We start from the raw sequence: 18,681 nt of genomic DNA on the forward strand, positions 1-18,681 counted from the left end.
AATATTGTACCAAATTCTGCAATTTTTAACAAAGATACTTTGGATGCAGGATTTAGAAGTACTATACCAGCAGGAAACACTCAGCTATTCAAGGACTATTTCAATACAAAACTACACTCAATGAGAAGCTGGAAATTTTTACCAAGTAAATATTTTTTCATTGAACTGAATTTAATCAAGTAACATAGTTATAGTCAAATATTGGGATGGTGCTATAAATGAAAATACAAGAAATTAGCTCATGAGCTTTAGTCTGAAGTTTGTCTTGAATAAAATACAGCCTGTGTTGGATACAAGAAATCTACTAACACTTGCACTCATACATTCCTTCTTGCACCGAAAGATGGGTGGCACACCTACAGTGTTTTAGGACATGAAAGATCATATGGTAATAATCAAATGTGTAACAGTAGCTGTTTGCATGACTGCAGATCCCAATATTGCCTTTCAAATGTAGAAGATAATGTTACTTCTTCCTTTTTTGATTGGATAAAATGGCAGCTAAATTTTAATTTATCTCAAAGCCTTTTTAGACAAGCAAAGTGGGTGGGTTGGGTCACATGCCAATTCAACCCCCATGTCCAAGTAATAAAATCAAGGTTTTCATACTTTTAGAAAACATTTTAGCTACAGATAAGTAGCTCTGAAGATGAGGCAATGGGAAAAGGTTTTCCCATTACTATTTTCAGTGACAGCTTTGGGTAGAATGAATGTTAGAAAGTAACTCAATACAGTTATTAGACTTGCCTTTATTTAATTCACTTAACAAATCCCCAACTCTCCAATAATGCATTGAAGTCCTTAAAAGTACAGCAGAATGTATGTGTCTTCAAATTATTAGAAGAGTTGCAACAATGGATCCAATGCATTTTGACCCTATTGAGCAAATATACCATCTCCTTAGGTGTACTTTTAGGATATACTTGTTGCAACCTGCGTTTTGCACTCACAAGGGGAGGGGGAGTCAACAAAATGTTATGTAGGAGATACCTATCCTTGTAAGGAAGGACCAAGCTGTTAATCCCCAAAAGATACTGTGTAAAAAGAAAGACTGAATTCTCTCCCCTGATCTCAAAGTCAAGTGAAACCCCCCCCCCAAAAAATTTCCATTAACCTAATCCATAAGTGTAATATTCTGAAAACCCTTTTGTAAGTTTCTTTACATTTCTTAGCAAGTAAAGTTAGTTAAAAATATAAAACTGCACTATTACTTTGATCAAATTTTATTTGATTTTTCCACACAACATAGCATCAAGGTCTGGTAACAGAGAAAGCACCTGTCACGTGTAAGTTGAAGTTCCCCTGTTAAAAACAAAGGGAGGGAGTAGCATCAGGTGTGCTGATTCTGCATGGGGGATCACAGAACACTTAAAGATAATCAAAGACTTCCATTTTCCCTGCCATCTGCCAAAATCCATGTTATCAACTGAAACGAAACAAATGCCTGTTACTTGACTCAGAAACAAGCTTACACCTCCTTGCAAAGTGCTAAGTAAGCCTTTCTAAAAATTGGAGGCTGTTTATAAATAGAGTAAAATCTTAAGAAGAAAGTAGAAATTGCTGTTATACTTCATGAAAGAGTTGCTGGGCAGCCCTTCTTTAAGCAAAAGTGATTCAAGACACCTGCAGTGGTTCATCCAGACAATTAGTATCCCTGTATTTTGCAAACGCTACCAGAAAAAGGAGACACTTTTGCTCTTCAGAAATCAGGTGATGCCATCCAGAAAATCAATACACTAGGGTAAGTGGAAAGGATAGGATGAGGTGGGACAGGGCTGGAAAGGGCAACGTGGCAAAATCATCTGCCAATCTTACATTTTTTCCCCTTTTTTTGGAAAGTGCATTGAAACTCCCCTCTTTCGAGGTTAAGGAATGACAGAGAAAGAAAATCATTGCGCCCGTGAAGTCTTCAGAGCAGAATTTCAGGAGGGTGGCTTTTTCAGATTCCAGGTTATAGCCCACATGACCTTGGACAGGGCATTGAATCCTGGATGGAAAGGTGGGGAAAAGTGTAGAAGTAAAAGGGTTGACTTAATGTAAGTGAATATGGCCTATTTGACCCATAGTGGTGACAAGGGGTAGAATAGAAGGCATCCTTCAGGATCTGAATAGCAATTTGGCAAAAGTGGCCCTGGTTCACCTTACGCCACTCTTCCTGAAACAGCTTGCTCTAACCCAAGGCCTTGAGCAAATCCACTCAAAAAGGCACTTCAAAGCAGAACATGGGCTTCAATAGAACGTGGGGAGATGCTGCCAGTGTCCCAACGGAGAGGCTTCTTTCTGTAGCAATGATATCCGAACATAGAACAATAGAAGCCAGAAGGACAGCAGTGGCGCCTGTCAAAACAGCAGGTTCCCTATGAAATAAAAGAGATAATGAAGTCCAGCAATCCTTAATGAAGAAATATTACTCAAAATCCTTACACGATTCTCAATAAATCTACAAGTTGAGGAAGAATGACCTGGGAAAATATTTAATAATAAAAGACAGAAATAGCTTTAGATCTGAATGTACAATACAGTTGATGTGTAATGCAGTGGCTTACATTATGTCACAGCAACAGTAGGTTCTTCAGGTTCTGAAGAACTGTAGTTTATTTTTCAGTAGTCTAATTAGCCTTAATAAAATTAAAAATGTGCACATTTTGGAAAAAAAAATATGCATCCCTTGAATCTGAATATAATGATATATATAACTTCACCTGCCTTATTGGTTTTATCAATGCATGTAAGTTCTGAGGAACTCAAAACATTGCATAGAAAATTTATGGTGGAATTTGATTAATTTCCTGCAAGGCTGCCTTTACTTTTTCTACAATGACAAGACAACATTGTAGTAAAATATTGGTCTTCTTACTGTGCAGAGGAACAACATACTGTACATTGCTTTACTGATTTGGGGAGACCCATCCTGTCTGCCCACCCATCCATGGTCTCCTTTGAACTGTTCACCACGACTGAATCTATAAGTCTGGGCACTAACCTTTTTATATGGGCAGCAGGCCCAGCCATCTCTCTTGGCCTTGCAGCAGGTCTGGCCCTCATGGCAGTAGTGTTCTTCATCACATAAAACATCCTGGCTGGATGCAGCAGTTTGCGAGCAAGTCAGCAGCCCCTCTGCAGCAGCAACAGGGCCTGGCCAGTGCCGTTTCTCACAAGATTGGGCTGCCACATTGCAGGTATAGCCAGAGGGGCAGCAATGTTGGTGATCCTCACAGCAAACTGCCTGTATATACAAAAAAGGAGGTACTGCTTGGTTTGACATAAAAATACACTTTATGGTGGAACGTTTTAAGGGAACTAAATAAAACTTGACGCGGTGGCTCAGTGGGTTAGGACGCTGAGCTTGTCGATCAGATGGTTGGCAGTTTGGCGGGTCAAATCCCGAGTGCCGCGTAACAGTGAGCGCCTGTTACTCATCCCAGCTTCTGCCAACCTAGCAGTTCGAAAGCACGTAAAAATGCAAGTAGAAAAATAGGGACCACTACGGTGGGAAGGTAACAGCGTTTCATGCACCTTTGGTGTCCAGTCATGCTGGCCACATGACCACGGAGTCGTCCTTGGACAAGCGCTACCTCTTCGGGCTTTGAAATGGAGATGAGCACCGGCCCCTAGAGTTGGAAACAACTAGCACACATGTGCGGGGGAACCTTTACCTTTACCTAAATAAAACTTATTTTTATCATGGCTCCATTTTGCTTCAAAGAAACTTTTGTCCAAAAGGCAGAAGCACCCCTTTATTCCTTCTTTTTCCCATTTCCATGTTAAATTTAAAATGTCTGAATTAAGATATTAATTAGAAAGAAAAGAAAAAAAGAACAGCTGAAAGCTCTTAATGGCTGATAGATGAGACTCTCTGTGACTCTCCAGAGATAGTGCTTGTTCTGCTAACAAGGAAAGCCTTAGCTTGGCCTCCACGCTTAATTCACAGCCATAACAGGAATGTGAAAGGGCATTAGAAATCTGGGTTTCTAAGATCCACCTTTCAAGATCCCATTCCATCGGCAAGCCCCAATGGCTTTAGGAGTAGGGGATGGAAATTACCTTGCAAAACACATGGAGAGTATAGGTTGGGGAGGCTGAGCTCGTTGACTAATTCACCAATAAAAGACTTTCACTTAAGCCACTCGTGGCAGATTTTCCAGAGTATCCATCCAATAAAATGCCCTGTTGTCAGGCTGTCCCAAATGCCCCAAAGGTAACGTATGCAAATATATTCTTCCTATAAGACTCTATGGATGATTAAGTCAACGATCTATCCAAGAAGGAAAATTGCCTACTATGCCTTGAAATCCTCAATTTACCTGAAAGAGGGGGCAGCATGCCCAGGCTCCTAAGCGCATGCAGCATGTTTGTCCATCTGCACAGCTAAACTGGTCATCACACTTCACATCTTTGCTTGAAGGGAGGTTGCCAACAACTGCTGTTATCTTCTCCACCCAAGGGATACGATCTCCATCTTTTAGGCAAGTGCCTGATGATGAATCACAGATGTAACCCCTGGGGCAGCAGTGAATCTGATTCTGACAGCAAGTGGCCTGGCAAGAGAAAGAAAAGTCACATTAAGGGCTAAAACTCATTAGTGGCCTACTGGACCAGAAGGAATTCCTACCCTGAATTAAAGTAGACAAACCAAAGTCCCTTAACCTCATCTTAAAACCATTTCTGGTTGGAGGCCAAAACTGATGATACCCCATTTCTTGCTCTCCAACTGCAAGAGGCCAAATAATATGAAAAAGCATAAGACAGACAGACCTTTTTTCCCCAAGAGCCATTCCTAGGAAACAAAGTTTGAAGAGTCTGCAACCCATGTGAAACTGCTGGTTTGGCCTTCAGGAACTAATATCAAATTGCCAGTGTTAGAATTTTTTAAAAAAGTGCTAAAATTAGTGAATTTGCTTTTGCATTAGTCCCCATTCTGTCTCCAGATCTCAAACCACATCAAAGAAAGGACTGAAATATGCTCACTGGTGATTTTACTGCACATCCTCAGAAACCTTTGGTTCCCAAAATGCTAGTTTTTAAAAAGTGTTGCTCTCAGCTATGAAAAAATTGCCTGACCTTTTAATAGACCTAGGCCTCTCACAGTTGTAAAACCATAACTGGGCAGTATTGGAGTCAACAACTCTGCTGCACTTCTGCAGAAACAAATGATGCAGAATGTGTAAGTAAACAAAAATAAACCCCCTTCTCCTTTCCAAGACACTCCCCCCAAACTTTAACACAGGAACATCCTGGAAAGCCTAGCAACTGGGATGCATATAATCTAAGAAGGAATTATAATTTTGTGAACACCTGAAAGGGTCCCAGCTATGAGCAATGAATGAGAGGTGAGAAATGAGAGGTGGACTGAACTAGCAGTGGAAGCTAAGGAGAACCTGGCGAACAGCACTTACCAAAATTAATTCCCTTTTGTTCTTCACTCATAGACTAGACTCAATTCCACCCTTTCCTTTCTTGCATCTATTTACAAAACTATGCAAATGCTAGGGAGTTCCTGACAGGAAACAAAGCAATTTCACAATTCCTCTGTTCCTCACAGTAGCATTAAATAAGCTTAGGTCTCTTCTCACCTGTGTCCACAGGCAGCATCCCCAAGCACCTGTTACAAGCTGACAACAAGTCTGACCACCTTGGCAAGCTGTGTAGGGATCACACTGGACCATTTGGCCTATGGAAGATGCTGTAGAGCTTGAGTCAATTTTTGAGGCTGCTGTGGAGCTTGAATCTATGTTTGAGGTTGTTGTGGAGCTCGTGTCTTCTTTTGACACCAAAGGAATACTTTGGCCATCTTTTGAGCAGGTCCCTTCTGACAATCTGCAGTGGTAATCCTTTGGACAACAATGGATATGATCTGGGCAACATACAGCCTGAGAAGGACACAAAACACAATCAGAATACTATGCCCAAAGAGGAGGTAGGAGGTTGTTTTTTTACTGAATACCCATCTGGCCAGTTGTGCCAATTCCAACTGATAAAATGCTTTTTGGAGTCTTGGCTGAAGGACACTTTCAAATAGCAAATACCAGGATGGAAGCTGGTAGTTCCTCTAAGACCACCAGGAATCCCTATCAGCACCCCAAGTATGCCCTCCCAAGCTTCCAAATTAATTAACCATGTTTTCTGAGAAACATATTACCTCCTCTAGTGGACAGCACCCCCAAGAACCAGAGGTTGTCTTGCAGCAAGTATTTTCATCTGGGCACATAAATTCTTCATCACATTGTATATCGTGAGCTGCAAGATGAAAAAGAAGTTATGTTCAAAGAACACAAAGTGTTCTCCTTTCTTAAGCAACCAATAGACCTGCTTTCCCCAATTTGGCACCTTCCAGATTGGCTACATTATAACTTCCAAAATTGTCAACCAAGATGCTGGCTTTGGGTTCTGTGAATGACAGCCCAGCAATTCCTCCACAAAACCCAGAATATATGCATATGGAAAGGAGAAGGAATGTTACCAAAAATTAAGGTTGCTCCTGGAACTTAAGGAGGGAACTACCCTAAGTGCTCAATTTGGGAAAAGAAAATGTGAGGTAAAGTCCTAACACGGTCATATACAAGTGCACTCACCTAATCAGTTAGGCATGTAAAGTGTATCTAAATTTGGCAATAAGCAAATATTTACATGTTTGTAGCCATGAGTTTCTCACTTGATTTGTACAGAATATGAAACAAAGTACTATAAAGTGTCTAATGTGCTTAATTTGTTTTCTTTAATGCTAATGCAAAAATTACTTCTTCTGCTAGGAAGTGTAGAACAAGAAATTGGGCAAGACACAAGCATCCTAGTCTCTTGCACATTAACTCTTAGTGAACAATGCTTCTGGTTTCCTGTATTTCTATAGACATTGCTCAGAACAGGAAACTTTTGCAAACTTTAAAGGTATAAACTTCCTTTGGAAGAAAGCATATTTTCTCAAAAAACTAGATTCTGCCCCTCATGCCATATTTTACAGTTTTCTAAACCGGTGGAGAAAGAATCATCCCCCAACACCCACCCACCCTGATTTCTGAATTATATCCACCAGCTATCTAGTTCAGCATCTCATTTCCCTCACGGGTAGCTTCCCAAATGGGCCACAAGGGCCATATGGGGAAATGAAGCAGCTGCTTTGAGAACTGAACTGGCAAAAATTCCCACTACCATGTTTTCCCGAAAGCAAGGCCTACCCCAAAAGTAAGCCCTAGCTTGATTTTTGGGGCAGGCCTAATATAAGCCCCTACCCCCAAAATAAGCCCTCGTTTTGGGGCGAGGCACACACCTAAAAATCAAGCTACGGCGGGGGTGGTGGTGGAGCTGCCCCATGCACCCCTGCACCTACTTACCTTGCAGCCAGGTCTCTCATTGCTGGCCCATTTCTGCGGTGTCTTTTGCAGCCAGGCCTGCATTTCTCAAGTCACAGGCCTTTCCGGAAGGCCACTGCAGCCGAGAACCAAGCTATGGATTCAATCCATAGCTTGGTTCTTCAAGATCTCTGCAGCTGAGAACCGAACTATGGATTTAATCCATAGCTTGGTACTCGGCTGCAGAGGCCTGGAAAGGCCTGATTGCAAAATGCAGTTCAGAATGCAGCGGCAGAATGAAACTGCTCCTTCAGTCGCAGAAGACATGGACTGGCTAGGCGGGGCTATCAGTGTGGGAGGTGAATATAAAAGATAAGGCCTGGTGCCTCTTTTGGAGGCCAAAAATATATATATATATAAGACCCGGTCTTATTTTCTGGGAAACACAGTAACTACCCAATCAGCGATCATCTAAAATAGCAATTAGTCCAACATCCAAAACATGGGAAATATTATTTTAAGCCAAAAGAAAGAAAAATAAATTCTAAACTTCTTTCTTTTCGAAGCCTTAGGCTGCCTTTCTCCTTGCTCCAAAAAGCTCATGCCTTTTCCGCCCAAGAAGTTCGCATTCAATCCTTTAAAAGTTGGCTCTTCACTATCAGTCCTCTCCAATCACATGAAGCTTCTTCTGGCACCCTTGTTTTACATATGACACTTCCTATTAGCTGGTGACCTATCATAGCATTTAATCATCTCACCTGTCTGGAGGCCTGCAGTGAGGTGAGTGATGGGCCATGACCCCTCAGGTGTCATGGTGCACGTGGAATGCTTCAGGTCACACTGAGTGCCCTGTGGACAACAGTGAAGGTGGTCACTGCAGCACACAGCCTGGTGAGAAAAGGAAAAGCTCAGAGCAATAAGTAAACCTACCAGGTTTTTTGTATGTATCATTGTATTATTTTCCTATAAGAACAAGAGGTAGGGTGGAGAAGACTAAAAAGAGTTGAAAAATATTGGCAATTTAAAATTACCCCTAATTTTAATTGCTTGGGTCCTAACGCCTGAAAATATTGCAAACCATTGAAAGAAATAATTTGAAACGATCAAAATACAGTAAACATAAAATGCAATGTGCAAAGAAGATAGAACCAAGTATGAAAAGAAGATAAAAGAAAAAACCAGATCACCAACCAGAAGCAATTCTAATGGAGCATCACAACATATACTGATAGCCATGAAAACAAGTAATTCATGGCACACCACAGTAATTCATTTAAGATACCAGCAAAAGTTGTGGGAGAATAAACAAGGCAGAAAACCTTTAATGAAGTTATGCTACTAAATATTCCTTGGCCAAAAGACCACCTTTTAAAAAGACCCTCTGATCAATTTCATACCTTCCCAAATCCCAATACTAAGGAAAGTGTCTGGAAGGTAAGGCATCAAGCCAAATTACTTAGCAGATGCCACCCCAGTTTTCTCAAGAAAAACCCAGTGATGAAGTCGGGTGTGGATGGAATCCTCCAATATCTCTCACTTCCACCATGAGCAGGGACAGATGCCCTGACTGAACAATGCAGGCACTCCTAGCCATTTGCACATTTGGCCAAAATCTATTACATGACATTCAGAACTGCAGCCTGGCTTGGCTGTGTGTCACCAAAACAGGATGGCTGAGATAGCACTGTGATGAAAGCCCTGCCCCTTTTGTAAGCACATAAAAAAGGGATTGGAGTCGCACTACAAATTTAACATATATCATGTTGCATTTTTTAACTCCACCCCAGCACTGCAAATGTCAACAGACACACATAGGAAATTCCTTTTAAAACTAGACACCAGCTCGCTAATTGGATAATCCTACCCTATACTTACATTTTGTAAAGGGCAACAACCATATTGGCCAGTTGGAAGCACACAGCAAGTGGCAGCATCTGGACAGGAAGAGTGATTACCAGGACAGAGGTTTTTTTGAGTCAGATCTGCAAGGTGAGCAAAGATTACCTTCTCAAGAGGTGAAATAAAAGGTCTCTGGGAAAGATGGGCAGTGGAATGGATTGCTATCCCTTTTGGCGAGCATAGGATGCTGAAGAGCAAGCATCACCCAGCCTACCTAATCTAGCAATTATAATGGATTAAAGCAGGGTCCCCAACCCTGGGCCGCAGTCTGGTACTAGTACATGGTGTGTTCGGAACCGGTTATAGAAGTGGTGGGAGAGGAGTGAAGCTTCATGTGTCCATGTGCAGGATCTAGGTTGCATGTGAAACCATCCCTCTCCACCTAGCAGTCCGTGGAAGACAATTTTTCTTCTGAAACCAATTCCCGGTGCCAGAAAGGTTGGGGACCACTGGATTAAAGTATCGATCTCACCATGAATAATAGAAAAGCTACAATAAACCCAGTTCTATTTCTTTACTCCATACTTAACGCCAGGGTCCGTTTCTTTGCTGGAAACTTCTTTGAAAGAGGCTGTTCCCCAAAAGTTTCAAGGCATCGTGCCTCAACTAGATCACAGGTTGTGCCATGGGGACAGCAGTGTATCTTGTCTGCACAGCAGGATGCCTGGGGAAAAGAAGGGGATGAGTGCACCATCATTCCCCACCGTTATCTTTTCCCATAGTGCTCAACGAACAGCTTTGTACCAACACACTACTTAAAAAAATTATTAATCAAAACAGCACACTGGAATATTAATGCAAAACCCTAATATTTACTGCATGCGGGATGCAACACTGAATATTAAGAGTACTTGTTTACTTCAGTGATTTCACACTGCAACTTGCTTTGTGATTTGTTTCTTTCATAGTCTAAACAAATATGAACTTCTAGGGCAGGCCAACAACAGATTCATTAAATTATTTTAAAAAGAAAGCTGGACTTTTCTGAGAAGCAAAATAAAGCATGTAGTTGGCAGGCTAGGTATAGAAGTCACTTTCCTAGAAAAAAAACCAGATAGTGTTACACACTATTTTTTTTTCATTTTCTGTGTTGTTTTACAGATGTCTCCACCTGGTAATGGGAAGGCTGGTAGAAATCTTACTTCATATTTTTTTTTTAAAAAAGTACATCTAGCCTCAGTAGTTGCCCAGTTACATGAAAATATTTTCTTTGTTTGGATTCTGACACAAACTGCTCAGAACTCTGGGTGAGCAGAAAGTGATGCAAGAATGTGATTCAGTGCTTCCTCTGCTTGTTAAAACCCCAAATGAACCGTGCAACTGAGAAATTTTTTAAAGTATTGGTGACATTTGAGCAAACTGAAGAACCTAAATGTTGGCCAACACTTTCTTTTGTTTTAGGAAAGTCAGTGCAGCGTGGATAAGTTTTGAGGGACCATGGAACTTGGGAGGTGGGGGTGTGGGAGGCCAGCCAGTAAATCCATAGTAGTGGGAGACTGGAATGTTTTGTTTTGGGGCATATGCTTGCCAAGAGGAACAATAAAAATGGGATTGGAATTCCTCCGAGAGGAACATCTACGATTCTTCCTATCCCCAATGCTAGGAAAGCACCAAAAATTCACGTTATCGGAATTTGGTCACTGATTATCTGCCACATTCAGCCTCGTCGGTTTGTAGGCCAAAGGACACAAATGCAACAGAATATTCCTCTGAAGTTTAGCCTTCACAAGATTCTAGTTAATGTAATCCCTAGGTGACAGGAGGGCAAAGTTACTCGCGTCCGTGGCAAACCTTAAGCCACACCTGCCTCCTGGGTGGTGCTAAATGAGTAACAGACGGACTGGTAGCCAGACATCTGCAAGGATCTCCTGGCTTCACACACAACTCCACAGTCCTTTTAAGGACTAAAAAATAGCAGAAATAACAGAAATAACAAAAAAAAACCTAGGTGACAAAAAAGTGATTCAAGTCATTCAGAGATGCTTGCTCCACAAATATTTGGCCCAAAAAGTTTCTGACCACAAAGAGTCTCTGGGCTGATGAAAAGGAGAGTGAAATTCAGTGACTTCTTCATTTTTTAAAAAAATCAAAGAGCCAGATTTTACCTGTCTGGATGAAAATTCCTTCACTTGCCCATATCTAAGTTCCCTACCTCTGGCATTGGGCAACATCCCCAAGATTCATCAGCCATTAAGCAACAAGTGCAGCCATCTGGGCATTCCCATTCGCTATCTGGGCACTGAACAGCCCTGACTATGACAGCTGAGGTTGAATCTGGAATGCAAAATAAGTAAAACTTAGAAGGGACATCTTAAGTTTGAAGACCTGGAAATTTAAAAGTCTCTCTCTCTCTCTTCTGCATAAAACAGGCACTTGATTTGTCTATACCATGAGGTTCCTCTGGCACGATAAGATTCTTTTTCAAATCAAAACCACCTTAAAATAAATTCCCTGGCAGTATAAATACATGAAGGGCAATATACTGAGTGAACTAGGCCTTATATCTAACTTAACTTACATTAAAATTAAATCTACTGAATGGGATTATGCTGTAAACATCAGTTTAATCATTCATCCAGTGATCAGATTTATTATTATAACTGGCAACAACTCTGGAGATCACATCCCTAAGGCTTTGGGCGGTTGCAATAAGGCTTAGGAGTCTCAGATTGTGCATTTCAGACTCAACTGCTAAAATAACTTATTCTAAATCCTTTTGTTAAAAAAAAAAGCAAATTTAGCTTTTCTTATTTGCTTACTCTGGGGAAACAAATATATCCCTCTAAAGAAGCATTGAATTGAGTTCCTTGAATTAACTGGGAGATATTTTTCTTACTGAAGTATTGTTACTTGTCTCCAAATACCTTCATTTTCTATGCAGAGTCTTCCATCAGTGCTGCAGTGGGTGCCAAGGGGACAGCAATGATGGCCATCAGCACAAGAAATGGCCTGGAAGTGAGATAAAAGAGAGCCAAAGGCCCTAAAGTTTTTCAGAACAGCAAATACAGAAGATCTCAGTGGAAACTGGAGTGTTATAAGCCCTGAAGGTTAATTTCTCAAACAGATGTGCCAATTACCAACCATGACTGTGAACTAGTTGCAGAGATACGAAGGACACGTGTTGCCATTTTAGCTTGCTGTAGTAAGGATAGAGAAGTAAATGAAGCCACTGTATATGTCCTCAGGTTTTTTTTCCTTTCCTTTCAGTAATAATTTTTCTATAACTTTTTGCTAAGATTGCAATATGCCTTCATATTCTAGAACTACAGCCCTTCTTAGCCAACACATTTCTTTCTCTGGTACCTTCCAAGTGTGTTAGAACTATAATTTCCAGAATTTCAACTAATATGGTGGTCAAGTGCCATGGAAATTCTGAGAAGTCAAAATAAAAGCTTTGTACACTATTTTTTCTTTTTTGTTATTATTAGGGTTGAATGTATGCTTTTGTTTTGTTTCATTTTGTTTGTTTCACTGATTTGTATTTTATTCTCTATAATAAAACAATACAATAAATAAAAATAAAAGCTTTCCAAAGACGTCAGTTATCTGCACAACTAGGAAATGAAATGAACATTTCAACCTCACAGTTTTTCATTTCTACTTAACCTCCACTTAGGCATCAAATCCAAACAGGAAAGTGATGGGAAATATATGGCCCTCTGGAAATGATAGTATTGTTATTGCCTATTCTCCCCGATATAATTTGGCTAAAAGGAGCAGTAATTGAATAATATGTGAGGAACCCAGGGTCCTCAGCCCTATATTAGAATATTTATCTTAGTTTCTCTGACCTATTAAATCTCCAGATGCTAGGGACTTCAAATCCAACATTCCCAGATAGCTTGATCACTGGATACATGGACTGTAAAAAATAGTAATTATAATCTCCTACACTGGAAGGCCACTGGAAATTAAAAGCTGTTCCTTTGATCTGTTACATTTCAGTTCAGTATAGAGCAAAGTAGTTATGGCATGCAGATAAGAACAACTTAGGAGGTATGGGGAAAGTCAGTTAAACTTGCTCTGTTAAGAAAGGTATTCTGATCATTGCCAGCCCTTATCTCGTTTTCAAACCTGAAGCTCACCTCCTCCCAAGGACAGCAAGCAAAGGTAGAATTCAGGCTGGGCTGGCAGGAGTGTGTCACTGGACATGTGCTAGCATCGGGACACGTAACGCCAGATGCCTCATTCCTGCTATCTGGGGGCAACATGCCGAGGGATGCTCCTGTGAACTGTAAATAAAAAAGATGAGGCAACAACATAACTAATTTTGTTTCCCAAGATATTATGCAAATTGCAAGGCTTAATACAGTATATCCTTTCAGGAATTGTCAACAACTCCAAAGAAGTGTCTATGGAGATTATCAGTCAAAGGTCCTTTTTCAAGAGGCAACTTCCCTGTCTCAACAGAGGGGGAGGAACACAACGTCATCTATCTCTAGTCCACAACACTGTCCTTTCAGCAGTTCCAAGAAGGCTCCACACCCATTTGCACCACTCAGGTGATCTTGAGGACAGAGATAAACTTCCAAGTGACCTCAGGAATGCAAATGTCTGCAAGGAATATAAATCCTTTCATTCCTCACCATCCAATCAGAGACAAAGAAGCTTCCTGGATGAGAAGTGAAACATCTTCAAAGAAGAACAAAGAAGTTCAGTTGCCTCTTGAAAAAGCACCTTTGGGATTCATAAAAAAATAGAATAACAGAGTTGGAAGGGATCTTGTAGGTCATCTAGTCCAACCCCCTCCACGCAGGAGACTCTACACCATTTCTGACAGATGGCAGCCGTGTCTCTTCCTGAAAGGTTCTAGTGATGAAACTCCTACAACTTCTGAAGGCAAGCTGTTTCATTGGTTGATTGCTCTCACTGTCAGAAAATTTCTCCTTAGTTCTAGGCTGAATCTCTCCTTGATCAGTTCCCATCTGTTATTCCTTGCCTGGCCTTCAGGTGCTTTGGAAAATAGGTTGACCTCTCTTTGACAGCCCTTCAAATATTGGAACACTGCTATCATGTCTCCCCTGGTTCTTCTCTTCACTAGACTATGCCATGCCCAGTCCCTCTAACCGTTCTTCATATATTTTAGCCTCCAGTCCCCTAGTGATCTCTGTTGCTCTTCTCTGCACTCTTTCTGCATTCCAGAGAAGCTGGATGCCCCGTAACAAAGCTGGTTACTAAAACAGCAATATTCAATCTTTTTTTAATGAAGTCCTTGATATTCTCAGGGAGCATATATCCCCTTGACCTACATATATTCTTTTCTATTGACATTTTTTTCCTTATGTTGTTTTATTCATGTAATCAACACAAGCTTTGCTGATGAAAATGCTTCCATCTGCTTAGGAAACCATTTTCTGCCCCTTCCTTAGAAGAATAACATAACAACTCCTACCTGAGGCTGATGGCAACAGATATATTTACTTCCTTCAGGGAGCTTACAACATGTTGAAGACCCTTCACATTTCTGCCCATCAGGGCACTGCAAAGAAGAGGCTGTCCTGCTCAGTACCAGGAAGACTAGGAAGTGCACCCACATACTAGCCATGAACCTAGACAGAAGAATAAAGAGAAGGCACTTCAGAGGCCTGCACTGCTGTGAAATACACAGCCCTCCTCATAAATTAAGAGCTGCTGATAACCTTTTATGGCACAGAATTCTAACTTATTAGCTATTTAATGACTCAGCTAGGAAAGTCAGCTAAAGGAACCTCATGTGACAGTCATTAAAAGCAACAGGGGAAGATCATGTGGATCAGCTTTTGTTGCAAAGCCCAGGAAAACCTGATAGCAGGAGATATATAGGGTGTATCAACAGTAAGGACAATGCTTTATTAGGTTTTTTTCCTTTCAGAAAATATTTCAGCATTATATTTATGTAATGTTTATGAGTCAAACAAATAAGCATTTAGAAGAAAATAGCAATTCATTTGAACATTTAATGTAATTTGTAAGGGCTCAATTTTTAATACTACGAAACATTTTGCATTCATTCCAAAACAGTGGTATTCGTGTGCGTACACATACCCACCCCCCCACATGCCTATGTGCACTCTTGCCCTCTCTCTCCCAACCATATCTCCCTAAAAATGAATACCCCATGAAAGTACATAACTGATTCAATACCCTGCTAGAAGAAACCATACCCAGCCTTGTTCAATTGTGTGTTCCCTTCACGTAAGAGATCAAAATTCTAACTATCCCCTTACAGAGCAAGAGATGAGAGCTGTAATCCATAGATTACCACTAAAAATGTGAGATTGGAGAAAATTGAGACATTCTACTGGCTTTCCCTACAAAGCTTTACATATGTATTCCAGGATCCTGCTGATTGGAAGAGTACCCAAGCCCCAGTAGTTAACATTCTGAAATTATTATTACATCCAGAACTTCTTGTAATTTATGCAGAGGTTATTAAAATGCCTCATGGTGCCATTTATGCCTAGAATTTTAAATGAACACATAAATGTTTTTCTTAAGAAACAAATCGTATCAACTGATATCCTAGCTGCTTTTAATACTTGAATAGCATCCCACTTCTGACATCCCAGAGTTGGCTGTATCCAAGACCATAAAGTCAAAGTTTTTCTCTGATTTAACTGAAGCTAAATTGTCAATAAAAAGTTCTTATGACAGGAGAAAAAAATTAAAATTATTACAATTAAAACTTTCTTTACAATTTATACATCTAAGCATTTTCAATTGATGCAGAAGCCACTTAGAAAAGGGCCAACTAAACCTCTGCTACAGAAGCTCACAAATTTTAGCTATTTAGCCGTTTGCAAAAAAAACAATATCCAGGTTCATATGTACACCAGATCTCATTGTACACTGATCTGGAAAAAATGATCCAACCCAATACAACTTGTCTTTATCATTAAGCAAGTCCAGTTGTACTACTCACATATTTATCATATGCTTCATAATATATTACAGCTTATGAGTTGCCCCATAGAATAATAAGCAGCTACATATCATTATCAGAATGTCATAGGAAACTGAAACAAGGAGAATGCCTGTGCATGCAGAGTGACAATTCAGAAACATTTGTTTGTGACAATGCTGAAATTGGTTACCAGTTCTTTCTTTTTGTTCCCATATTCTCTTGCACCATTTGACAATTGTGAATGAATTCCAAGAATGTTAGTTAAAATGCATGTGCATGTACTTATCCCAGATCCTATGTTCACAACACTAAAGACTGTTCCCACAAGCTCTGGTCCCAAAGCCCATGGTGCTCCAGAGCAACTAGCACTTCAATGAAGAATCATTTAAATTGATTGCAAGTAGATGGTTGAAAACTGCTAAAAGCATGTAGTCCCCATTCTCATACAGATGCTTTAGAATCAGGGGTGTCAAACTGCTGGCCCACGGGTTGGTTGCATCATGCAGAGGCCAGGCCACCCCAAGTTCCGGCAATGCGAAAAAAGTTGTGATATGTCACAACACATCACATGACACAGCAAGTTTGTGCTTTAGATACTTACACAGTTCCTCAATGTATGCATTTTCCAATCTCAATCACATATGCACACAAAATTCATAGCCTCTCCTCAGATGACTCAGATTGATTGAGGAGTAACTATTTTGTCTGTTCCAACAATAAGAAAACTTCCCTTTTTTCACTGCTCCAATCTCAGAGCTGCAGTTGTTCAGTAGTAAGCCCCTTTGTCTTTGAGGGCATTGAAGAGGCCCAGAGAAGAAGCTGAGTTTGTCAAATGTAATGTAACAGCTTACACACACACCACCTTACGTAAGATTTAAGCAAGACTGGAAAAAGAAAGTAAGGAAGATCAGATTTTTGTCAGTCCTCCAAGAAACGTGATTAGGCGAAATAAATCTATTTTATTATAAGGCTACATTAACTGAAACATGCAAGTTTAACTGCTTGATACATTAGAGTGGTCCTTCCAAAGTTTCTTTCTCTGATTTCTGCAAGAAAGCTCCAGCGAGAAAACAAGGCAGAAATTCATTTGAAAATCCAGGAACTCCATTTATTATTCTAGAATTCATGGGAGCTGTTGAAGTTTCCCCTCTTACGAAATGTCTTACAGGGTTTTTTGTGTGTGCCTATTTCTTCATTGCCTCTGCTCTAACCCTTTCCACCATGTTTTTGTCTGTCTGTTCATCAAGGCTCAGCAATATCAGAAGGACGTGTCAGATATTTACTTAAGAGAAAACTGTAAATGTTTCATGTAGCAACTTGCATGTAGAGCTGTATATTAAAGAACCACAATATTTTCAAATGCTGAAAGTCTGAATTTGTCCAGCTATATACTTGTGCATCTCACACCCAGAGCCAACAAACTGCTTGACATAATCATAATCAAACCCAACAAGCTGATTGGGTTGATTATCTCCAACAGAAAAAGTATCTCTTAAAAGCACTAAGGAGGAAATCCCTTTGGATACAAGACTCGGACCTGGTGGCTTCCCCCCCCCCCCGGCAGTCTGGTGACTCACGGAGGAATCAACAGCTTAGAAGAGGGCCTTTAGTACTGGCCTCAAGCCAATACCTTCAAGGATGGCTGTGTCGGCATCTACAAGAGCTGCCTCTAAGGATATCCCTTAAAGAGATGACCCAGGAATAGGGGGTGGGGGGAAGAGAGAAAGGCGACGCCGAACGAACGCGATAATGGACAAGTAGAGCCCCATCAGATTCCCTTCACCCCCATTTTGTCTCCCACAGAACCAAGCGGCAAAAACTGGGAGTGAGCACCCAACTTTGGTTCCCCCTCTTCGATATCATACGCTCCGAAGCACCCGCTTTTCTAAGACAGGCTAACGGAGCAGCCTTCAGAAAGGACGATGAGTCTTTCCACGTCTCCGAAACGCTCCGTCAAGAAAGCCCACCTTTAGCACCGGCGATCCCGATGTTGGTCTAGTAAAACTCTGCAGCAGATACCTTGCATGTAAACCAGCAAACTAAGTCTCAAGCCAGGCCACGCCTCTCTAATTAGGTTTGACCCTCTCGCCCTGACTACTCCATTGCGATTGGCTCCTTTTTCTCCAGAAGGGCGTGGAGGCGAAAGCTCTTTGTTTTGGATTGGTGCTTTTTATTTAAATCCCACCTCCCCACCCGAGTGCAAAAATACCATGAGATCATATTGGCCAAGATTCAAAGCCTCCTAAGGTTCAAATAAGATTTCGGGCGCACGTGACAAGGTGGGAGGAGGTACTTACGGGGGTGGGGGCGAGGGTCGTCTCAAGCACCGGAAATTGTTATGTTGATTGTGCGGCTGCCGGGGCGCACCCCGGAAGTGGTAATCAAGAAAAGCGTCTCTTAAAGGGTGTACGGTATTTGGAGTCCCCTCGTCTCTGCTCCAGAAATGTGAAGGCGATGGTTTTATTGGGCCCTTTCGAAGACATGGCAGGGCATTCAGTCTTTCGGGCACTTTAGGCAAACAGTAAATATTTCTGCAAAGAAAGGAGTGGAGGAAAGGTCTATGGCCCTGGGCTGTAGCTTTCACAAGGCATGTGAGACTACTTCCCTGTTATT

The 18,681-nt window shown here is 41.0% G+C and overlaps 1 protein-coding gene across 2 annotated transcripts; it reads right to left on the bottom strand.

Annotated features, from left to right (window-relative positions):
• Positions 1–729: 729 nt before the first annotated feature.
• On the bottom strand, positions 730–18,129 carry GRN (granulin precursor). 2 transcript variants are annotated; one of them, XR_014028402.1, is made up of 14 exons: positions 18,036–18,129; positions 14,578–14,734; positions 13,271–13,417; positions 12,050–12,134; positions 11,338–11,459; positions 9,711–9,849; positions 9,162–9,268; positions 8,045–8,174; positions 6,140–6,237; positions 5,574–5,870; positions 4,305–4,538; positions 2,984–3,226; positions 2,141–2,357; positions 730–1,302 (listed from the first exon to the last, which is right to left on the bottom strand). XR_014028402.1 is itself a non-coding variant. In XM_081343153.1 (13 exons), exons 2-13 carry the CDS (start codon positions 14,728–14,730, stop codon positions 2,211–2,213), a joined length of 1,902 nt encoding a protein of 633 aa, XP_081199279.1. In that variant the 5' UTR covers positions 14,731–14,734; positions 18,036–18,129; the 3' UTR covers positions 730–2,210. The 2 variants fall into 2 exon arrangements, 1 of the variants encoding a protein (XP_081199279.1); XM_081343153.1 differs by having other exon boundaries at positions 730–2,357.
• Positions 18,130–18,681: the final 552 nt, after the last annotated feature.

The sequence above is a fragment of the Vipera berus genome, assembly GCF_964194415.1.
Source record: "Vipera berus genome assembly, chromosome: Z".
NCBI classification, from domain to species: Eukaryota; Metazoa; Chordata; class Lepidosauria; order Squamata; family Viperidae; genus Vipera; species Vipera berus.